At 41.6% G+C, this 18,377-nt stretch overlaps 1 protein-coding gene across 1 annotated transcript in view; it reads left to right on the forward strand.

Moving 5' to 3' along the window:
- Sptlc3 (serine palmitoyltransferase long chain base subunit 3) overlaps positions 1–18,377 on the forward strand; it is a 113,749-nt gene that overhangs the window by 73,168 nt on the left and 22,204 nt on the right. The window contains exon 9 of the mRNA XM_052724293.1: positions 3,661–3,787. Within this exon, the coding sequence (XP_052580253.1) occupies positions 3,661–3,787 (127 nt within the window). The remainder of the gene's footprint in view (positions 1–3,660; positions 3,788–18,377) is intronic.

Raw genomic sequence — 18,377 nt, forward strand, 5'->3', positions numbered from 1 at the left:
TCTCCCAGCCTCCTCAGGATGATGACTGGCAAATAAGTGAAGGGGAGATAGTCCTTGTGACTGATAGACTGCAGGGTTGTAATTCTAGAGGAGAGAAGTGGGAGACATAGGCTAGGTTTGGGGTGATAGTTAGCTCCAGTGGCCTGAAAAGCAAGCGAATGCAGGCCCCTTGCAGAAACAGTTCTGTGCTGGTATTTTCAGCCCTGCCTGCATGTAATAGCCCTTTGAAGTAAATAGGGGTCATGGAATGAGTACCAAGATGTTTATTCTAAAAGCCTCCTGTCTGATTTCCTCCCCAAAACCCACCCTTGCCCTTGAACTCCAGGCCTATGGGTAAAGAAAATAATCAGGGTTTTGAACTTGAAAAGAAAAAAGGGCTTGGAACTCTGTGTCTGAGAGGACCTCTAACCCGCTCCCAAAGAAAGACACAGTGCAGACTCGCCTTGCAAAGGACCAAAGTCAACTCTTAATTCATGGCTTGTGGTACCCAGTCAGGGAATGAAGGGACAGAATCAGTGGGCTTTCCTTGACACTCTCCAGAAGTTACTACAGAACTCCACTTCTTCAACCACGCAAGCAAACTACCCTTTCCCCAGACTAGGACAAAATGGACTCAGTCCAAAGGAATTATACTGTAGGACAGACAGTCTTCAGGTTCAAGGGGGTGATTTCTCACTGATGCTCTATTGCTCAAACTAAAGATACTTGTAACTGACTGTATGAAATTCCTCAATTTATGAATGGAAATTGGAGGTGGGGACATTTTGATCAAAAGGGGCTTTGCTTTGTTTCCTTGTCTGATCTTTGTGGTGAATACTTCCCAGCTGAGATTTTGCTGCACTTGTTCCTAAGAATACAACTTACTCATCCTTAGTGCATCAAGGGACTGGCCATCCTTCCTGTCGCTGAGGCTCCTTGGCTTTCCGTTCAACTGTCACTATGTGCAGGCTCTCTGCTAAGTCCCTACTACAGTGGACTTTGAGAAAAGGGTCCCCTTCATTGCTTTCTCTCCTGGGACACACTCCCTTTGACAAAATAAGAATATTATACACAAAAACCCCACAAGAGCAAAGTCTGTAGAACAGGGAAGTACCACAGGGTAACAGGAGAGCTGGGCTCTATGCCCTCCAAGACTCACTTCATCTCATACTGAGGCTACTCTGCACTGGTTTTGAAGAGGTGATCAGCATATTGTTAAAGGTGGAGACTCCTGAACCAGAATCACTGGGTCCAAATCCTTACCGTATCATCCTTTGTGAAGAATTTCCAGGATGTCTGTGACTCATTCAATTATCCCACGTATAAAACTGGGATTAAAAAGCATTGCCTGCCTCAGAATTGTTGTAAGTGAATTAACACATACAAAGTTCTTAAAATGGACTTGAAAGTGTCCTGTGAATGTTGGCTATGGTGTCAGCTTCTGGCCCCAGCTTCTCCTCTGAGTCATTCAATAGCTCATCAAGTCCACACTCTCCTTTCTTCAAGGTCTGTCTGTTTTGTTGTTGCAGTTGGCAGTGGTTAAGTTAGGTTTGGTTGGGTTTGATTTGGTTTCACTCCTGCCACTATCCCTCTTGTGATGGAGGAAGAAACAAATTACATTTCATTGGTTGATTCCTTGTAGTTACTCATATGCAGGCAATCTAACCTTAGATCATTCCCTTTGCAAATAAGCAAACTGAAATTAGAAAATCCCAAGAAGTTTTGTGTTTTGGTCCCTGCCTCCACCCCACAAATGCTTCCTGTTCTACAAATCCTTAAATTAACAATCCAACAACTGCCATCAACTGCATTAGCTACCGTAATGTACCTTTTTTCTAAGAAATACATATATTCACTCATATATATATATATATATATATATATATATATATATATATATATATTCTCATAATGACTCTCAGGTAAGTAAGGTGTGTATCACTGTTATCTCACTTTGCAAAGAAGAAAACTGAAATAGCAAGCTTAGTTATTTTGTGCATAGTCACATAGCAGTCAGTAACAAAGCCAAGATTTGGACTGAGCAATTTAGTTCCAGAACTTATGCTTCAATTCTGGGACATACTACCCCTCAAGGAAACAACTCCTGATCACCTTTCTTCAAAGCCACTTCCAACTGACTCCTCCATTCTTTACTCATACATTCCACCCTCAATACTCATTTTAGCAACCCAATATATGTGCTTTTTAACCTCCTCTGCATTCCTCCAAATCCACTCATCTACTGTGGTCAAATCACCCCTTGAAACACTCCTCCACAGACACAGGAACCTATAAGCCTCCATTGTCCAATACCTATGACTCACTGACTGTCCCCTCTTTGCCTCCCCTAGCAGCCTGCAGGAAAGTATTTAATCTCAACAGAGGATGAAAATCCCTATTACCATTTACCAAAGGGCAGAACACAAACTCTGAAGGGCACTTCATCTTTAATTATTGGGAAATCAACCAAGATCTCTCTTTGAGGGGCTCCAGATCCTCCAGAGCAAACTTGCTCAAATATCACAGAGCTGATACTTCAAGGCCTGCCATGTCATCTATACTCTTCAAGAGAAGGGAATATACTCCTGACTGCTTTTATAAGGTTCAGAAAAAAAGAAAAAGAACAGTCAAAGATGTCAAACTAGACTATGACCTCAGTCCTCCTGCCACCTAGCCTCACACATGAACCTAGGACATAGCCCAACACAGGTCTTTAATATACTTGCTGGAAGGAAAAATAGAAGGGAAGGAGGGAAGAGAGAAGAAAAATAAAAAGGAGGGATAGAAGGGAAGAGGTAAATACTTATAAATAAAGAGAGAAATAACCAAAATGAACAATTTGAAGATTTTTAAGGGGGGAACTAGAATAGAATGAAAGGTAAAGAAAGAATCTAGAAGTAGAGGAAGAAATGAAAGGAACCATTTGCAGTGCTGAACCAAAGTGCCAAAGCCTTTTGAGGTGAGCTCAGAACCAGCGCGGTATCTCTTCTTCTCAAAGTAGGAACAAGGCCGGCATAGGTTCATTGACTGCTTGAAGAAAAGACCAGAAAAGTGAAGAGCACAATGTTGGTGGGGACCAGGAGGGAAGAATGGCATTCATTTTCTGCTGTCTATTGTCTCTGTATGTCAGACATTTTCTCTCCTTTCAAGTTTTCATTTCTTCTTCTTCTGTCTTCATGCATCAAAGCTTCATAGACCCTGTCTCCTCACTGGAGCATCCCCAGACAGCTCCTCTTAGCAGCTCCCTCTCTTTCCTCTGCATCTTACAGTCTATTACATGCATTTTTTCTGAATGTACTGTTAGTTTTCATGGTACAATTGCTAATACTCTCAAGGAACAAAAGAACCAGAGTTTGTATCATTGGCTATTCCTGAGCATTTGCTCTTGTGCAAGGCAGATATTTCAGAAATAATTTTTCCTTCACATGCCCGGTTTTTGCCTTATAGCCCAGCTCTAGGTTTGTAGCTCCCTCACACTTTTGTACAGTTTCTAGATTTTGATAGGAAAGACGAAGAAAAAAGAGAAAGCAAAATAAGTAGTTGGATGTTACACATAGTAGTTGAGGGTAAGACAGACCACTGTTGTCTTTTAAGGACTTGAGCAAATGTTTTGCTGTAATATACAGAGGACAAGTTCTGAAAATTATTTGCTTCCATTTTGGGTTCTTCCTTTGTTTTTAGGAAATTGTGGATTATGTACGGATTCACTCACATAGTGCCACTTATGCGACATCCATGAGTCCCGTAATAGCAACGCAAATCATCAGATCCTTGAAACTTATTATGGGAGAAGATGGGAACCTTGGAGGTAAGGAGTCAACAGGGAACTCAGCTCCCAAGAACTCAGCTCCCGAGAACTCTCCCAGGTGTCTACCTACCAATCTCCCACCTTCTCAAGTACACACTTTTGGCTCATGAATCCCAGTTTTTTAGTCAAGTCAAGTGATGAGCATGCTAGAACTACTATCATCATCATCATCATCATCATCAACACACACACACACACACACACACACACACACACACACACACACACACACCACAAACTCCGTTAAATCACATTACAGACAGTCTTCAGCAACATGTTAATATGGTCATCAAATTTGGATCATCTTTACGTTATCAGTGGTTAAAATGAAGTAAGCAATGTCTCTGTGTATATATGTATGTTTGTGTGTGCATGTATGTGTGTGTGCTTTTTTGTGCATGTGTGTGTGTCTATGTGTGTTTGCCTGTGCTTGCTTGCTGTCCCTTGTGCCTCCCTGAGATGAATATCATTAGTATATTATTTTATATGTCTTTTTTTTTTTTTTTTTGGTTTTTTGAGACAGGGTTTCTCTGTGTAGCTTTGTGCCTTTTCCTGGATCTTGCTCTGTAGACCAGGCTGGCCTCGAACTCACAAAGATCCACCTGCCTCTGCCTCCCGAGTGCTGGGATTAAAGGCGTGCGCCACCACCGCCCGGCTTATTTTATATGTCTTATTGCCAGAAGTTGGGCAAGGGAAAATCACCACTGGTCATTTGAGGACCTGTAAACTCACAATATCAGCCCAGTCATTCATGTGTCACTATGTTATTTCAGCTACCATGTGCTACTTTGCTTAGCCCAAATGAACTTAACCTGCTTTTTGGAGAATTGTGTCATTAAATTGTGTCAGAGAATTCTCATTCCATCTTTCAGAACTAGTCTCTAAGAATTCTACTACATGTTATGATAATAAAATAGTTCTTCCTGCCAGGGAGCTAGTGAGTACAAGTGAGAAACAGCAAATTAGACTGACTTAAAATTGGCCACAGAGCTACACAATCCTTGTATTTCATCCTGCCTCCCATCTGGCGAAATGCCCTGTACTGTTTACTGCAGCCTTCTAGATCCACTTAATAGAATGTACGGGGATATCTATCATTAATAATATTAAGCAAGAAAACTTACATAAGTGTTTTACCAAAAGAAAATCCTACTTCAAGCTGAGCATCCACCCCAATCTGAAACTGGAAAGTTCTGCAATCTGAAACATTTTGAACACTGACACGAGGCTCTAAGTGGAACAGTCCACACTTACCCTCATATTATAGGGCTATCAAAATGTAGGTACACTAAAAATATTTTGTAAAATTATCTGTGGGTGCAAGGCATAGCAGCATGTGCCCATGATCTCAGCACTCATATGACAGGAGGACTATGGGTTTGAAGCCAACCTGGGCTACAGAATAATTTTAGAAAAAAAATCTATTTCAAAAAAATATCCCACAGATAACATATATATGAAATATCAATAAATTTTGTGGTTAGACTTGGGGCCATCCTCAAGATAGCTCACAACATACATGCAAATATTTTCCAAAAAAAAAAAATCTAAAATCCAAAGCCCTTTTGGCCCTAAGCATTTCTGATCAGGACAAACCTACATCCCTTATATAAATCAGGTAAGAATGAAACTGGTCAGTTGCAGTGGGGCCTCTACCCACTTCCACACTGACAGCCACTGAGGCCCTTCCAGTAAGTCTTCCTGCTTGCCAGAATATTGAAAAAACTGTAATATGGAGTTTGTTTTGTCACTAAAGATGGAAAATGACCCACAAGATGGTTCCTTTTCTATCATATAAAATAAAGTGGCTGGTGGATTGCTGGGGTCTTTTTAGGATTGCCTTTTGTATTTTTTGACTGAATTGTGTTGCAAGGCTGAGAACCCAGTCTGGGGAGTCCTGGTGATGCAAACAGGAGGTAGCTGCTGGGATCTGATTCCTCTGCTGCTACTTATCATCACGTGACATCCTGCAAGGGAATGGCGCATCCGACCCTGGGCAGGTGATTTAGCTTTTCTTTGCTTCGCTTCTTCCAGCTGTGAAATGAGTGCAATAACATTTATGCACTGATGTTTTATGACAGTGAGGTAAGTTAATCCATATAAAATACTCGGGGATGTCTGGAAACAATCATGAATTTTATATAATTGCTTGCTGTTGTTTGCTATTGTTCCTGGGGCAGTCAAGAGGTATGTGAAAACTCACTGATTCTGTAGAAAATATCTTAGGAAAGAAATGAAGTAGGACTGGATGTTCTCCCAGGTCTTGGACTAGTCAGGAGAAGCAAGGTTAGGCTGCCATAACAAACTCTAAAACACCTTGTCACCTTAACAAAGCTAAGGCCTATTTCTTTCAATGGTGGTAGTGATACTGTTTTGTGTGCTTGGGGTTTTTGTTTTTTGTTTTTGTTTTGTTTTGCTTCAAGTATCCTTTGACAACCAGTAAGGGGGGTCCATCCATGTGAGAGGCCAATTTCCTGCTCCCAATAGCCATTAGTTACCTGTAGTTCTTTTTCTAGGGATGGGACATCGTGAAATTCTCCCCCTTCCACATTAACAGGTCCTTGTATTCTTAACATCACAATTAAAATACTTTAACCTCATGTCTCTTGGCATCTTATGAATTAAAAGAAAACAGAATGCTGTGTGTCAAAATAGACAGGAGGAAAACTAAGATAGTTTTTGAGATTTGGTTTTGTTTTGTGTGAGTTTTTGTTGTTTTGCTTTGCTTTTTTTTTAAATAAATGAACCAAGGAACGTGGTTCCCTTTTAGAGAATCATCAACCAAGTTTCAGGTAACTCTGCCTGGCACATCTTTTGAAGGATTCAAAGGCACTCTGGAAATGATCACACTGACCTCATTTATAACAATGCCTGCTCAAATGAATAGGATAGGTGAGACTACTACATTAGCTTGGCCTTCTCTACAAAGACATACTGAGAATAAAGTTACCCAAAGCTCCAAAAGATGCATCATGCTAGATCTGTCCCACAGGATCTAAGAAAGGGGAGCCTGGCACCAAGCCTTCCTCAACCTACTGCAACCGTGACTGGAGCCTTTCAAGGCTTTGTTATGGGCAAGTTTGGGGAGCGGTTGGCCAGATCTGTTCCTTGATGAATGTCTTCACTTTAATCTGCAATGCAAAGCCATACGCTTCAAAGAGAGGCAAGCTACAGCAGTAAGGTCAGCGTTCCTTTGATGCCAAGGTTCAAAGATGAAATAGCAGTCCCAGCGAAATGACAATGTTTATGCACAAACAGCCACCTTCACTCTGCAACCAGGCTGCTGGTAGAGTTAATGCACACAGGCTGAGGGTCTGCAGGCCGGGTGTGCATTCCATATGCACCAAGGCCCGTTTAATCTCCTAGCCTGTCACTCTGTGCAGTACACTGAGCCTAATGTGAAGATTTGATTTCTCCATCCTAATGGTTGTTGGGTGGTCTCCCAGCTAAACCAATGTTGTAAGCCCCTTAAGGGCAAGAAATGTGTCTTGAATTAATTTTGTGTTCCTCTGAGTGTCAAACTTGGTGCTCGGCTTAATAAATACGTCATGACTCAACTTCCATCTTGCCAGCCTTCTGGATTTCAGGTCAGTGTTTATGCTAAATAAGATTGTGGAGATGTTTATTCCAGAGGACTTGGAGCCAGAATCTGATCCACACCCGTGTGGTACCTGAAGAGACCTTTCAGTGAGGCAGGTCCCTTTTGGAGAACTCTGGAAAGATTACAGTTCTGCCACTGGCTTAATCTAGATGTCAAACAAGCAGTCACAAGGGCCTGAGTCCCAAACCACACCAGCAGCTTCCCTCCAGAAAACAATGTCATCTGCTGCCTTGTTTTATTTAGATCTTCAATGAACTTTTTTCTTCTCAGTTATTCAGCCAGTCTTTTTCAACTCCCAGTCTTGACTATTCATCCCCAAACCCTTTTTCCCCAACTGTGGGCAATCTTCCACTTCTCACAGAAAGAACATAGAGGTGGAGTTGTACCAAAAATTAAGAGGCATCCTCTGCAGCCAGATCACATGTGGCCCAGTGCCCCCCCCCAATTGCCCCCTCTCTTAATCCAGTTCCTCCACTGAAAATTGAAGGAGTGGAAGGACTGAGTGATACAGTTTAGACAGTGGATATTGATTGCATGGTGGTGATGCACAATAAGAACTTAGCAAAAGCACTATGATTTTTAATTTACCTGCTTTCTTCTCTTCCTTCTCAAATATTTTCAGTAGTTTTTTACCTGCCTTGGAATTCTCCCCTTTTCTAAGACTTTATGACTACTCTTCCATAAGGAGTAGTCATCCTGCATCCTGCAGCACTTGTTTAAAAATATTTCTATATTCTGGTCGCCGCTCAAACTCCACCCCTCAGGTCAGTTGGAATAACTTCCTGAATATTCTGCCCACTTCTGTCTTGGCTTTTTTATGGTTTGTCCTCTGTACAGAAACCCAAATCATCCTTTTTAGCATTTATTTTAACTGCAAAACTTTAGAGGATACAGTATAATGATTTAACATAGGCATACAGTGTGAGAGATGGTCACATCGGGACTGTTAGTATTTCTATTTCTTTGTACATCTTAAAAGCTCTGAATAGCATATAATAATTATATATTTATGGGATACAGAGTAAGTAACATTTCAGTATATGCGTACAATATGCTGAGAAAATTGGAGTAGTTAGCATTTCTACCTCTTTAACATTTTTTTTTCATTTGGAGCCTTTGAACTCCTGTTTTCTAATTACTCATAAAATAAATAATAGGGCATTATGGACTGCAATCCCACTATTCTTTAAAACTCTAGAATTTATTCTCTCTGTGACTGGGTAACTGCTCTCCATCCTTTCTCATCCCTTCTTCCTCAACCCTTCCAGCCTCTAATAAATCTATCCTATGCTCTTGCTGACATTTTAAAATAACATTTATATGAGAGAAACACTGGTTAAAAAAGAGAAAGTGTAACTCATAGCATGCCACTCCCCAACTCCATCAGCTTCCCACTCACTTGGTATGAGGTCCAGTGGCCCACAGGCTTTCAAGACTTCTTCCTCACATTTCTCAGGCTCTTCCCATAGCTCAGTACAGCCCTGGGATTGATGAGCACTCAAACCAACTTCCACAGGAAGGCCTTTGCACTTTCTGGTCCCTCTAGAATGGCTCTTCTTTGTCTCCACTGTTCGCCCCCTTCTCTCCCACCCATCTCTGCTTAGAATTGGTCTTCTGAAGGAGCTGCCCCATCCTACGTAGCCCAGACTCCAGCTCTCCCATCTCCTTCACTTTAATTTCCATAGTATTCGTGTTTATTCTTGCTTTTCTCTCACTGGATTGCAAACTCCGAGAGAAAAGACTCTTCCTCTCATTAAGCATGATGAGAACAGCACACCACAAAGCGTGGTCCTTGGTTTCTCAACCAAGCTTTATTAAATGGCAGTAATGTTCTCCCTTGTCCTTTTATTTCAGCAAATAAACGCCTCTGATTTCTTTGCATCACTGTGTTCAATTCCTCTCTTTGAAGAGCACTGGTCCCTTTCCACGGCGTGGTCTTGCTGGTGTCCTTCCAAAACACCCTTCTCTTCCCTCCCCGTCCTTTGCAACTGCTGTTTTCCACTGCAGCAAACTTCTGAGGAGTGCCCTTCCCAGCCTGCTTGCTCTTAGGTCCTCAGCCCCCTCAGTCTTGCCTTGGCTCCTCCCCTCCATTCTGGAGACTTTGCTCTCCTACTGCTCTCCTGCTCTTCCTCCTGCCCAATTGGTCTTCACCCCTTAGCATCCTTCTCTCCACAGTAACAGGCTTCACGTACTATTATCCTCTGTTTTATCCTGTGTTTTTATTCTTTCCCCATCACCTTTTCTACAAGGCCTCTTCCTCTGTCTACATTTGGCAGAACCCCAGCCTCTGTTTCCTAGACAATTCCCCAGCACAAGTGTCCTACTGTGATTCCTTTCCTTTATATAACAATGTGATTCCATCTCAGAATCACCTAGAAGGATGGTTAAAGTAGCTTGCTGATGCCTTGGCCCCCCAAAAGTTTCTGCATGAATGCTTGTTGTATTTATAAAAGGCCTGAGTGGTGCTGATACTATTGGTCCAGTGGCCACCCTTTGAGAACCACCACTGGATAATGACCTCGTCACAGTCATTCTCTCCTTCCCATCAAGTGTGAATGAGTTATGGATTTCTTACAGAGAGAAACCATCAATTTCGCATCAATGGCTATCAGCACATGCCTCACAGACTATGGAGACATGTATCCAAATTGAATTGCAAGGGAATATGTATAGTCCCAATTGTGCCATGAGGCAGATGCTGATAAAATAGCTATTGGGATATTTTGGGAGCCATTTCTTTATCAAAAGGGTTGAACAGAAACTTTGAATGTTTCATATCAGCCAACTAAGCAACTGAACTTGCTCACTAAAGTCAGCCTTTGCCCTTGTAATTCTTACCTATATCCATGTCTACTTTTGCTCATAACATTTATATGTTTATTACAATGCCTTCAGTGTAGGGAGTAGTTGCCCATCTGTCTTCCATCATCACTTCATGTTTCATGAAGATGGGAGAGCAGGGAGGAGGAAGATGACTACATAGTATGCTATGGTGGTTCTCAAAGGGTGGTCCCTGGACCAGTGTGTCAACATCACCTGGAGCTTGTTAGAACTGTAATAGACATTTTCATTTGGAGTCAGAAACTTTAGGGCCAGGGTTAGCAAACAGTCTAACCATCCCTCCGGGGGCTTGGGAAGCAGCCTCATTTGAAAACCACATTTCCATATAAAAGAAAGGAACCAGGTAAGAGTATGTTTGCAGGGGGAAACAGAACAGAAGACAGCTTTCTGGCAAACATAGACAGAGCTAGACAACCTTGCAGAAAGGAGGCCTGAGGACTGGAAAATGTGAGAGAACCAGAAAAAGGAAAGAATGAAACACGTTTTGATCCACTTCCTTAAGCCACCGTTTAAATCCAAGCATCAACCCTGTTCACTCAATTACCACAAGTGCTTGTCCATCATCCCTCATGTGGGTGATCACTTTGGCAACAGGAATAGCAAAGTGCTTTTTGCCCACAGAACTGTGTGTTCTTCATAACAGGTCCTCCTGTAAACCTGTGCTTTCAAAAAACTCCCTGTGATCTGTAAAGTCCTAAGAGCTAACGGTAATAACACTGGTTACGTTATTCCCTTTGATCATCACTGTCCAACTGAGACATCATTTCTTTAGTAATTTATGTTCCTTGGGATACAAAGAATGGTATCCACAAGAACCACTTTAACACTTGTCTGCGTAGGGCCAGGGAGTTAGCTCAGTTGTTAAAGAGAGGATATCAGATTGATCCCCAAAGCTGCATTTTAAAAGACAACTGTGGAAGTGCAGGCTTATAATTCCACTGCTGGGAAAACAGAAATAGGTGGATCCCTGGGGCTTGCTGATCCCAAGCCAGTGAGAGACCCTATGAGAAAAAAAAAAAAAAAAAAGGGCAGGGGCAGGTGAATGGCACCTGAAGGACAACACACAGGCTGTCCTCTGGCCTCCACATGAATATGAGCGCACACACACACACACACACACACACACACACACACACACACACACACAAACCCAGTTCTTCTTTATGCATGAGATGGTGCATACGTCTAATCCCAGCATCTGGGAAACTGAGGCAGGAGGCTCTTCACTGTGAGGCCAGCCTGAGCTATGTAGTAAATTTGATACCGGCCTGGGAAATTTAGTAAAACCCTGTCTCAAAACACCAAAAGAGTGGCTAGAGAGACAGCTCAACAATTACAGCAATTGCTGCTCTTGTAGAAATCCTGGGTTAGGTTCCCAGCACTCACACTGGGCAGCTCCCAACCACATATCTTTGCATATTTTAGAATTTTGTGCAACATCAGTTCTTTCACTTAAAAAGGTTAATTGGAGACAGTAGTATGAAATGATTCTAGCAATAACTAACAGTTCTTAATTTGGATGGTTCCATTGACTAACTGGTTCCTTATGTAATCAAAATGGCTATAGAAAGACCACATGTATGATTTTTACCAGCAATCTCTAAGCTGTTACTTCAGTGTCAAGCTGCTGGAATAATCACCAAATTTCTGAATCATGATATTATCATTTGCCACCACATGCCTAGAAATATTTTGTTTACAGTTGACTCACCAGTAATGTCTACTGACAGGAAAAGAATAGTGGAAATTTACTTACAAAATATGTACATACAAAACTCCAGCTCCTAGTGTGTAATATTTTATTTCATTAGGTTACATCTGCATCATTCCTGATCAAATCCCCTGTCCTTAAATGACAAACTTATGAAAGGTAGAATTCTCTCTTATCTTCAAAGTCATGTATTAGCTGAATGACTCCATTCAGACTGAGCTTTGGCCAGTCTCATTGGCTCTTCTCAGGCATTTTTATCTCCCAAAACATGCTCAGTGTTTTAGCTCCATCTAGAAAGCTTTCATCCCTCCCGGTAACCTACCAAACCCTTCTCTACCTCCTAAACTCCTGGCCATCTTCCTAAGCCCTAGTTCATGTCCCTAATCAAAAAACAATCCTCACTTCATTTAGTTTCCTGCAGGTTTTTTTTTCTCCTGTTATTTTAGTCACATCTATCCCTAATGTAGCTCTTCAAATAGGTAGTGATCAAGTATTAAATCATGTCTCGAGGCATCAAACTTCTGAATGACTGCACACTAAATGCTGGCTTTGGGATAAATCAGATTCCCAGCAAGTTTTGCAGCCTGAGCACCGTCTAAGAGCACTGTAACATCCCGTCCTTAAATGTCTATGGAGCTATTTTGGTTCAAATGCTAGAATTAGATCACTCACTGGGTGGGTCCAAGCATGAGCCCAAACCTAGATTCACTTTTCTATTCCCTTTATAAATGAATGGTTTTACATTGTGTACACTGGGATTTGTCTAGACATAGACGTGAGGAAGGAAGACTGGGTAATTCCAGCCGGCACTACCCAAATATATTGCAGAAGCAAAAGCCGAACTGTGCCTTTAATTATCCAAGCAGTTTAACTGAATCCCACACTTAGAACTTCCTATGGAGACACCGTCTAAAATTCAAAGGTGCATTTGACTTTTTAATACATAGTAATCAACAGGAATTGTGCCCCATCTAACCCTGTCTGTCCAAGAGACTACATTTCTGAAATAAAGGTGAGTAGGTTGGCTCTCCTGTCTGATGTGATCTTTTCTATCCAGCTTCCTTCTCTTCCTCTGCTGTAATGATCATTTGTACTTCAATTTTTTTCCAGTGGGGTTATCTTGTGAATGGTAATGAGAAGTTGAGAAACTAAAATTCCCACAGAAAATGTGGGTTTTCTTTTCTGCTACACAGCTAATAAAAGATAGCAGGATGTTAGGACTTTGAATTCTTGATAGCTTTTTATAGTAATCACTCATTATAGATTTTTTGGATCAGTGAAGGTATATTGGTTGAGAGAACAGACAACTTCCAACATACTCCAATGGATCATAGTTTTAGCACAATAGTAATTTACTTCTTACTTGAGTTGAAAGGTTAAGACACAGGATGCAGGTACAGTGACAGCCTGGACAACATAGCAAGACTGTCTCTAAACAAAAAGTAAAAAGAGGCCTGAGGATGTAGAGATGTATACTTGCCTAGTATGTGTAACACCCTAGGCTCAGTCTCTAGTACCAGTACTCGGGGGTGGGGAACTCTTTCAAAACTAGCTCCCACAGTTGCTGACAGGGTAAGGAACTTGAAATATGCATTATGCTTTCATGGGCCATGACTGGAGAAACACATTATCTTTCTCCTCCAAATCTGTTGTTGGCCATAACTCAATCACATGATTTTTGCCTAACCACAGAGATGCTTGGAAGGTAAAATAAACCATCTGTCTTGGAAAAGAAAACTCACCTTTGGTGAAAAGGTAACCAGTCTTCACCATCCTCAGATTTCCTGATGGACTTTTAAGATCTTGTACCTTTTAGGCAGCTACCCAACCTTTCTCCAATAGCTTACAGTATAATAAGAGCAGCTAAGAACAAAAGGAAACCAGGGCCCAAATGACTAGAACAGGTAGGTCTCTTTATGTAGACTCTCCAGGCTAGTAGCCTGCTTGACTACAGCTACTTCTCTTCTTTTTTATACAACTGTGCTCCACCATAGTGCCTAGTGATACCACTGCCACGTGTTCTAAACTTGCCAGCACCATATTCTTTATGGTGGCAGAAAATGGACCCTGAGGAAAATGCTTCACCAAAAGCAGAAATTAAAATTGACATGAAATTAGAAAAGCTCTAGAATTTAAGCAGGAACAGAGAAAAAGTCTTTTTTGGACAAAAATTAAGGGCTATAATCAAACAGAAAAAAAGATACTGCTATAAAAAATCACAAATTATAACTTAAGAACATAACCACTTGGGCTAATTATCTGAACTTGGATGAATTTATTTTTTTAGTCAGCCCCCACTCCCACTTAGCTGTACTTGAATTCTTTTGAGGCCAGAGACTAAGAGGAAGCTAATATCTGAACAGGGATGGAGCCTCCCATGTTCATATTGTGTTCATAGCCAACCCTTGGCTAACTGAGTGACTAAACACAGGAGAAGTCTGAATTCTGAGCCCAGAGAAAAGGAACTGGATAGTTCAGTCCAAGATTGAGTTCATACGAAAACACCCTAATCCACATCACTAAGCATTTTACCTTCTTTGAAAAGCTCTAAGAACCATTTGTTACTACTGTTACTGTTAAGTGGGCAAGTTCCTGCCAAATAGTTCATTCTGAGACGTTTGTAAAATTTCTAAAGCTTAAATTTCTGGGCTTTGTTCAATTACTGAGAGAAGTGTTAAATAAAATGCCAAAGCAACGTCACTATTTTTGAAACTCGATTTTTTTAAATGTACCTTTTACAGAGGAAAGAAAGAAAAGAAAAAAAAAAAAGAGTGAGGCATACTTAGAATGTATTTGCCCTGAAAAAAAAAATTGTGTTTCATTTCAGAGTCCTTTTGTCTGGATTATTTCATTCATTCTGATCATTTGTGAAAGTTTATCACGAGACTGGCAGGTGAGGCACTGACCCTGCTCCTAACCCAGTGTGGACTTGGAGAAAGTGGCACCAGCCCCTTCCAGCTGTGACCTACAACCTTTGCTCTGGTCTCTGGAACAGGACACGCATATTTTTACACTTGAGTTTGATCGGTTTAAAAACAAGAGTGTCTAAGTGTGAAGATTTAGGGCATGGAGATAGGGAAAAGAGGGAGTACACTGGGTGACAGCCACCAGCTCTCAAGGGGAACCGAGTCCCTCACTGTTTGCTTTTGTCATGAGATACAGTGCAAACTTCTTTCATTAGATGCTTGTCTTCAGTGCTAGCTGCCTGCCGGCTGCGAAGCACGAATATTCATCGGTATCACCAAACTCATCTTGGGTATGTTAGTCTAGAAATTTATTCTTCACTCAGAACTCTGTCCCTTCTGTTAGAAAGAGAGAGTGAGAAGCAAAAGGGGGCTAGCTAGGATCCAAGGGCTAAACCATCCATCGTTAGGTACAGTTTAAAAAGGTCTTCTCACATTTCTCATTGTCTTTTGCAGCAAAGAACTCAGTGAATAGAAAACTGGCCTCCTACTAGTTGTTTTTTTTCTTTTCTTCTAGTCAAATTCAGCAACATGTTTGTTCTGTCCTTCTGAGATTCCCTTGATGAACGTAAGAGTGTTGACAGAATTCCACCGAAAATGCACTGTATGAGGGTCCCGGCATTGAAGGCCCTTGGCATTGTTGAGGGAGGAATTAGCTGCTGCTTCCTAAATATATTTGCCACTTGGTTACCAGCTGGAGACAGAGAAAGAAGCCTGTAAGGAAACAGAGGGCACGGAGAGCTGCGTTTTCTAAATGGTTTCAGGCCACTGGCATTTCAGCAATAGCTAATACAAACCAGATGTCAGGTGCTACGCTCCACTGGCTTTCAACTGAGGGCCTGCCTCCGTCGTCGTGATTAATCACCTGTGCTGGTGGGGAGAGCAGTTCTACCTGGTCTTTTTGTGTGAGCAGACCTAAGGTCGGGGTCAGCAATCAAGGTGGCGGGCATTTGCCTTCCTGCCTTATTGCTGCTCAGATACACACAGGCAACTTGAGTTTGCCCAATGGACACAAAATTAGCCCAAACCCTAAACTCTTGGAGAGGAAGGGATGTTTGCCTGATTACACAGACACGCCTGGCAAATTTTTCCAGGACCTTGTGCCTCTTCGTTTGCTTCATCTTAGGAGTTAGCTAGTGATAGAATTTTTATGTCAGGCTAATGAAATCAGCACTTATTTGTGAGTCCTTACAAGCTTTCACTAGCAAGAGCATAAACTGTTTTTTAGATGATACAGGAGCCACGACTGTGTGGCCCCTTCCTTTCAGCCGTCCAGCAACCCTGCTGAAGTTTCTTCCTCTTAGGCTCTCAATGAAAAGACAGAGACAGGGGAATTGTGATGTAACACACATGGAATTCCACGCCGGTTCAGTACAACTGGAGAAGGAAGGAACCTACTTCTATTTGTCTCATCTTCTAGAGCGCAAAGGAGCTGGTACTCCACACCGGCCTTTGTTTCTTTCATCATGGGCTCATTTTCAACTGTGCAGCAAAACTGACTCAGCCTCACTCTGGTTTGGAGAATTTTGCTGAGAAAACCAGCTACCTCACCAGCCACAGCTGGGGAGGATTAAGCAGGTGGATTCATGCCTAACGAAGCCCAGCATGTGTGCGTTTGAGCTACAAGGAATGTATTAGCTTTCTGTTTCTGCATAACAAATTGCCTTAAGTGGCAGTTTAAAACAATGCCCGTTTATTATCAGTTTCCTTGTTGGGAATTTGGGCAGAGGCTGTTCTCAGGTTCCCCAGGAGGCTGAAGGAAGATGCCACCATCTACCCCTTCATAACTCAGGCTCCTCTCCCATGCTAGGATGCATATGACAGAATTCAGTTTGGGGCTGTAGAACTGAGGTCCCCATTTTCTTGCTGGATGGCTGCCAGAGTCATTCTCAACATGTGAAGGTCACTCATTCCTAACTCATGGAACCCTTCATCCTCAAAGACTGTAGGGGGGGTCTCCTTTCTAGCCAGGCTGTCTCTTTAATCTGTCTCTCTCAGAAGGCCTTAGTTTAAGGATTCACTGGATCAAAATGTCACTACTTGTCCATATCTCTAGAGCTTTCAGGTGTTTTTGTTTGAATATATATTATTTATGTAAGTGTTTATATATATTATATATATATATATATATTTTATATGTATAAAAGACTTCAAATGTTACATTCCCAGTAACAATCTGCTTCAAACTGAACACTTAGGATAAAAATTATTCCAGGGAACACTCAATTCTGAGAGATGGGGACATAATGGAAGCAAATCTCTGGCAGCAAAATGATCTAGAAGGACAAAGGGACAGCTTGATAGACTGTAGTGACATTGGCCATGAGGACAGCCCTTGGGAGTAAACCCGAGTCAAGCAGCCAGGTTTTAGCTCAAACTAAGGGTTTTTACTCTTTTTGAACCATTTTTTTTTGTTTTTTTTTCAAATGAAATAGAAACTGGAGCCCATTGTATAAACATATATCTTTGTTTAATTTTACAACATTGAAGTTCTTGTGTGCCTGTCACTCTACCAAGTGATCATTATTTAATCCTCATACTAGAAAGAAATGTACATCATTGTCATCACTAGGTGATAGTGATGACAGGTGAAGAACCCAAGTCAGAGAAAGAAAATACAAACCCGTGGTGGTAGAGTCGATTGTGAACCCCAGAAACTGGGTTCACAGTCCTCTGGCACTTGATCCTGGTGCTGGTGCCATATGGGGGAAGGATCAGGATTCGGCTCCATCAGTGCCCACTTCTGAGCAATCACTGAAAACCAAAGGTTTTAAACTTAGAAAACTCAGCCTGAGTTTAATTTCTCTCTCTCTCTCTCTCTCTCTCTCTCTCTCTCTCTCTCTCTCTCTCTGTGTGTGTGTGTGTGTGTGTGTGTACAGAGAGAGAGAGAAAGAGAGAGAGAGAGAGAGAGAGAGAGAGAGAGAGAGGAGAAATTGATTCTACATGTAAAAGGACATTTGCCTTACTTTCGTCCCTATTACCCTCAATTTTTAATAATTCCAGAAACCTTTGGTATGCTCCTTTGTTTAAAAAAATCACTAATTCATAAGGGATCTGGAAAGTCCATCCTTCCTATAATATATAAAATTCTACTATCAGTGACTTGCTAAGATACTGCTCTCCATTTCAATACAAATTAACCCATTCAATTAATACTATTCATGAGATAGTACCATAATAATATGGACACATGTCTAATGGCATGTACTCCCTCTGCATACTATTTTCTTTCTGCCCTCCATTAGATCATCTCTTTTCAAACAGCTCCAGAACCACATCTCCACAGTTGGCCCAGCTTCTGTATGTAGTAAGAGTCTTTCTTCTGTGTGTAGAAGGCATAGAGCCTTGAACCGTAGGACTCTTGCATCACCAATGAGCTAAGTCTTCAAACAGCAGGCCTTGATAATCTTAGAAGCAGAGCTGGTTTCCACGTTATCTCGGCAATGCTTTCATAATCCTCCAGCCTCAGTTTCC

Source organism: Peromyscus californicus, unplaced genomic scaffold (assembly GCF_007827085.1).
Source record: "Peromyscus californicus insignis strain IS unplaced genomic scaffold, ASM782708v3 Scaffold_7__1_contigs__length_154581171, whole genome shotgun sequence".
Classification (NCBI taxonomy): Eukaryota; Metazoa; Chordata; class Mammalia; order Rodentia; family Cricetidae; genus Peromyscus; species Peromyscus californicus.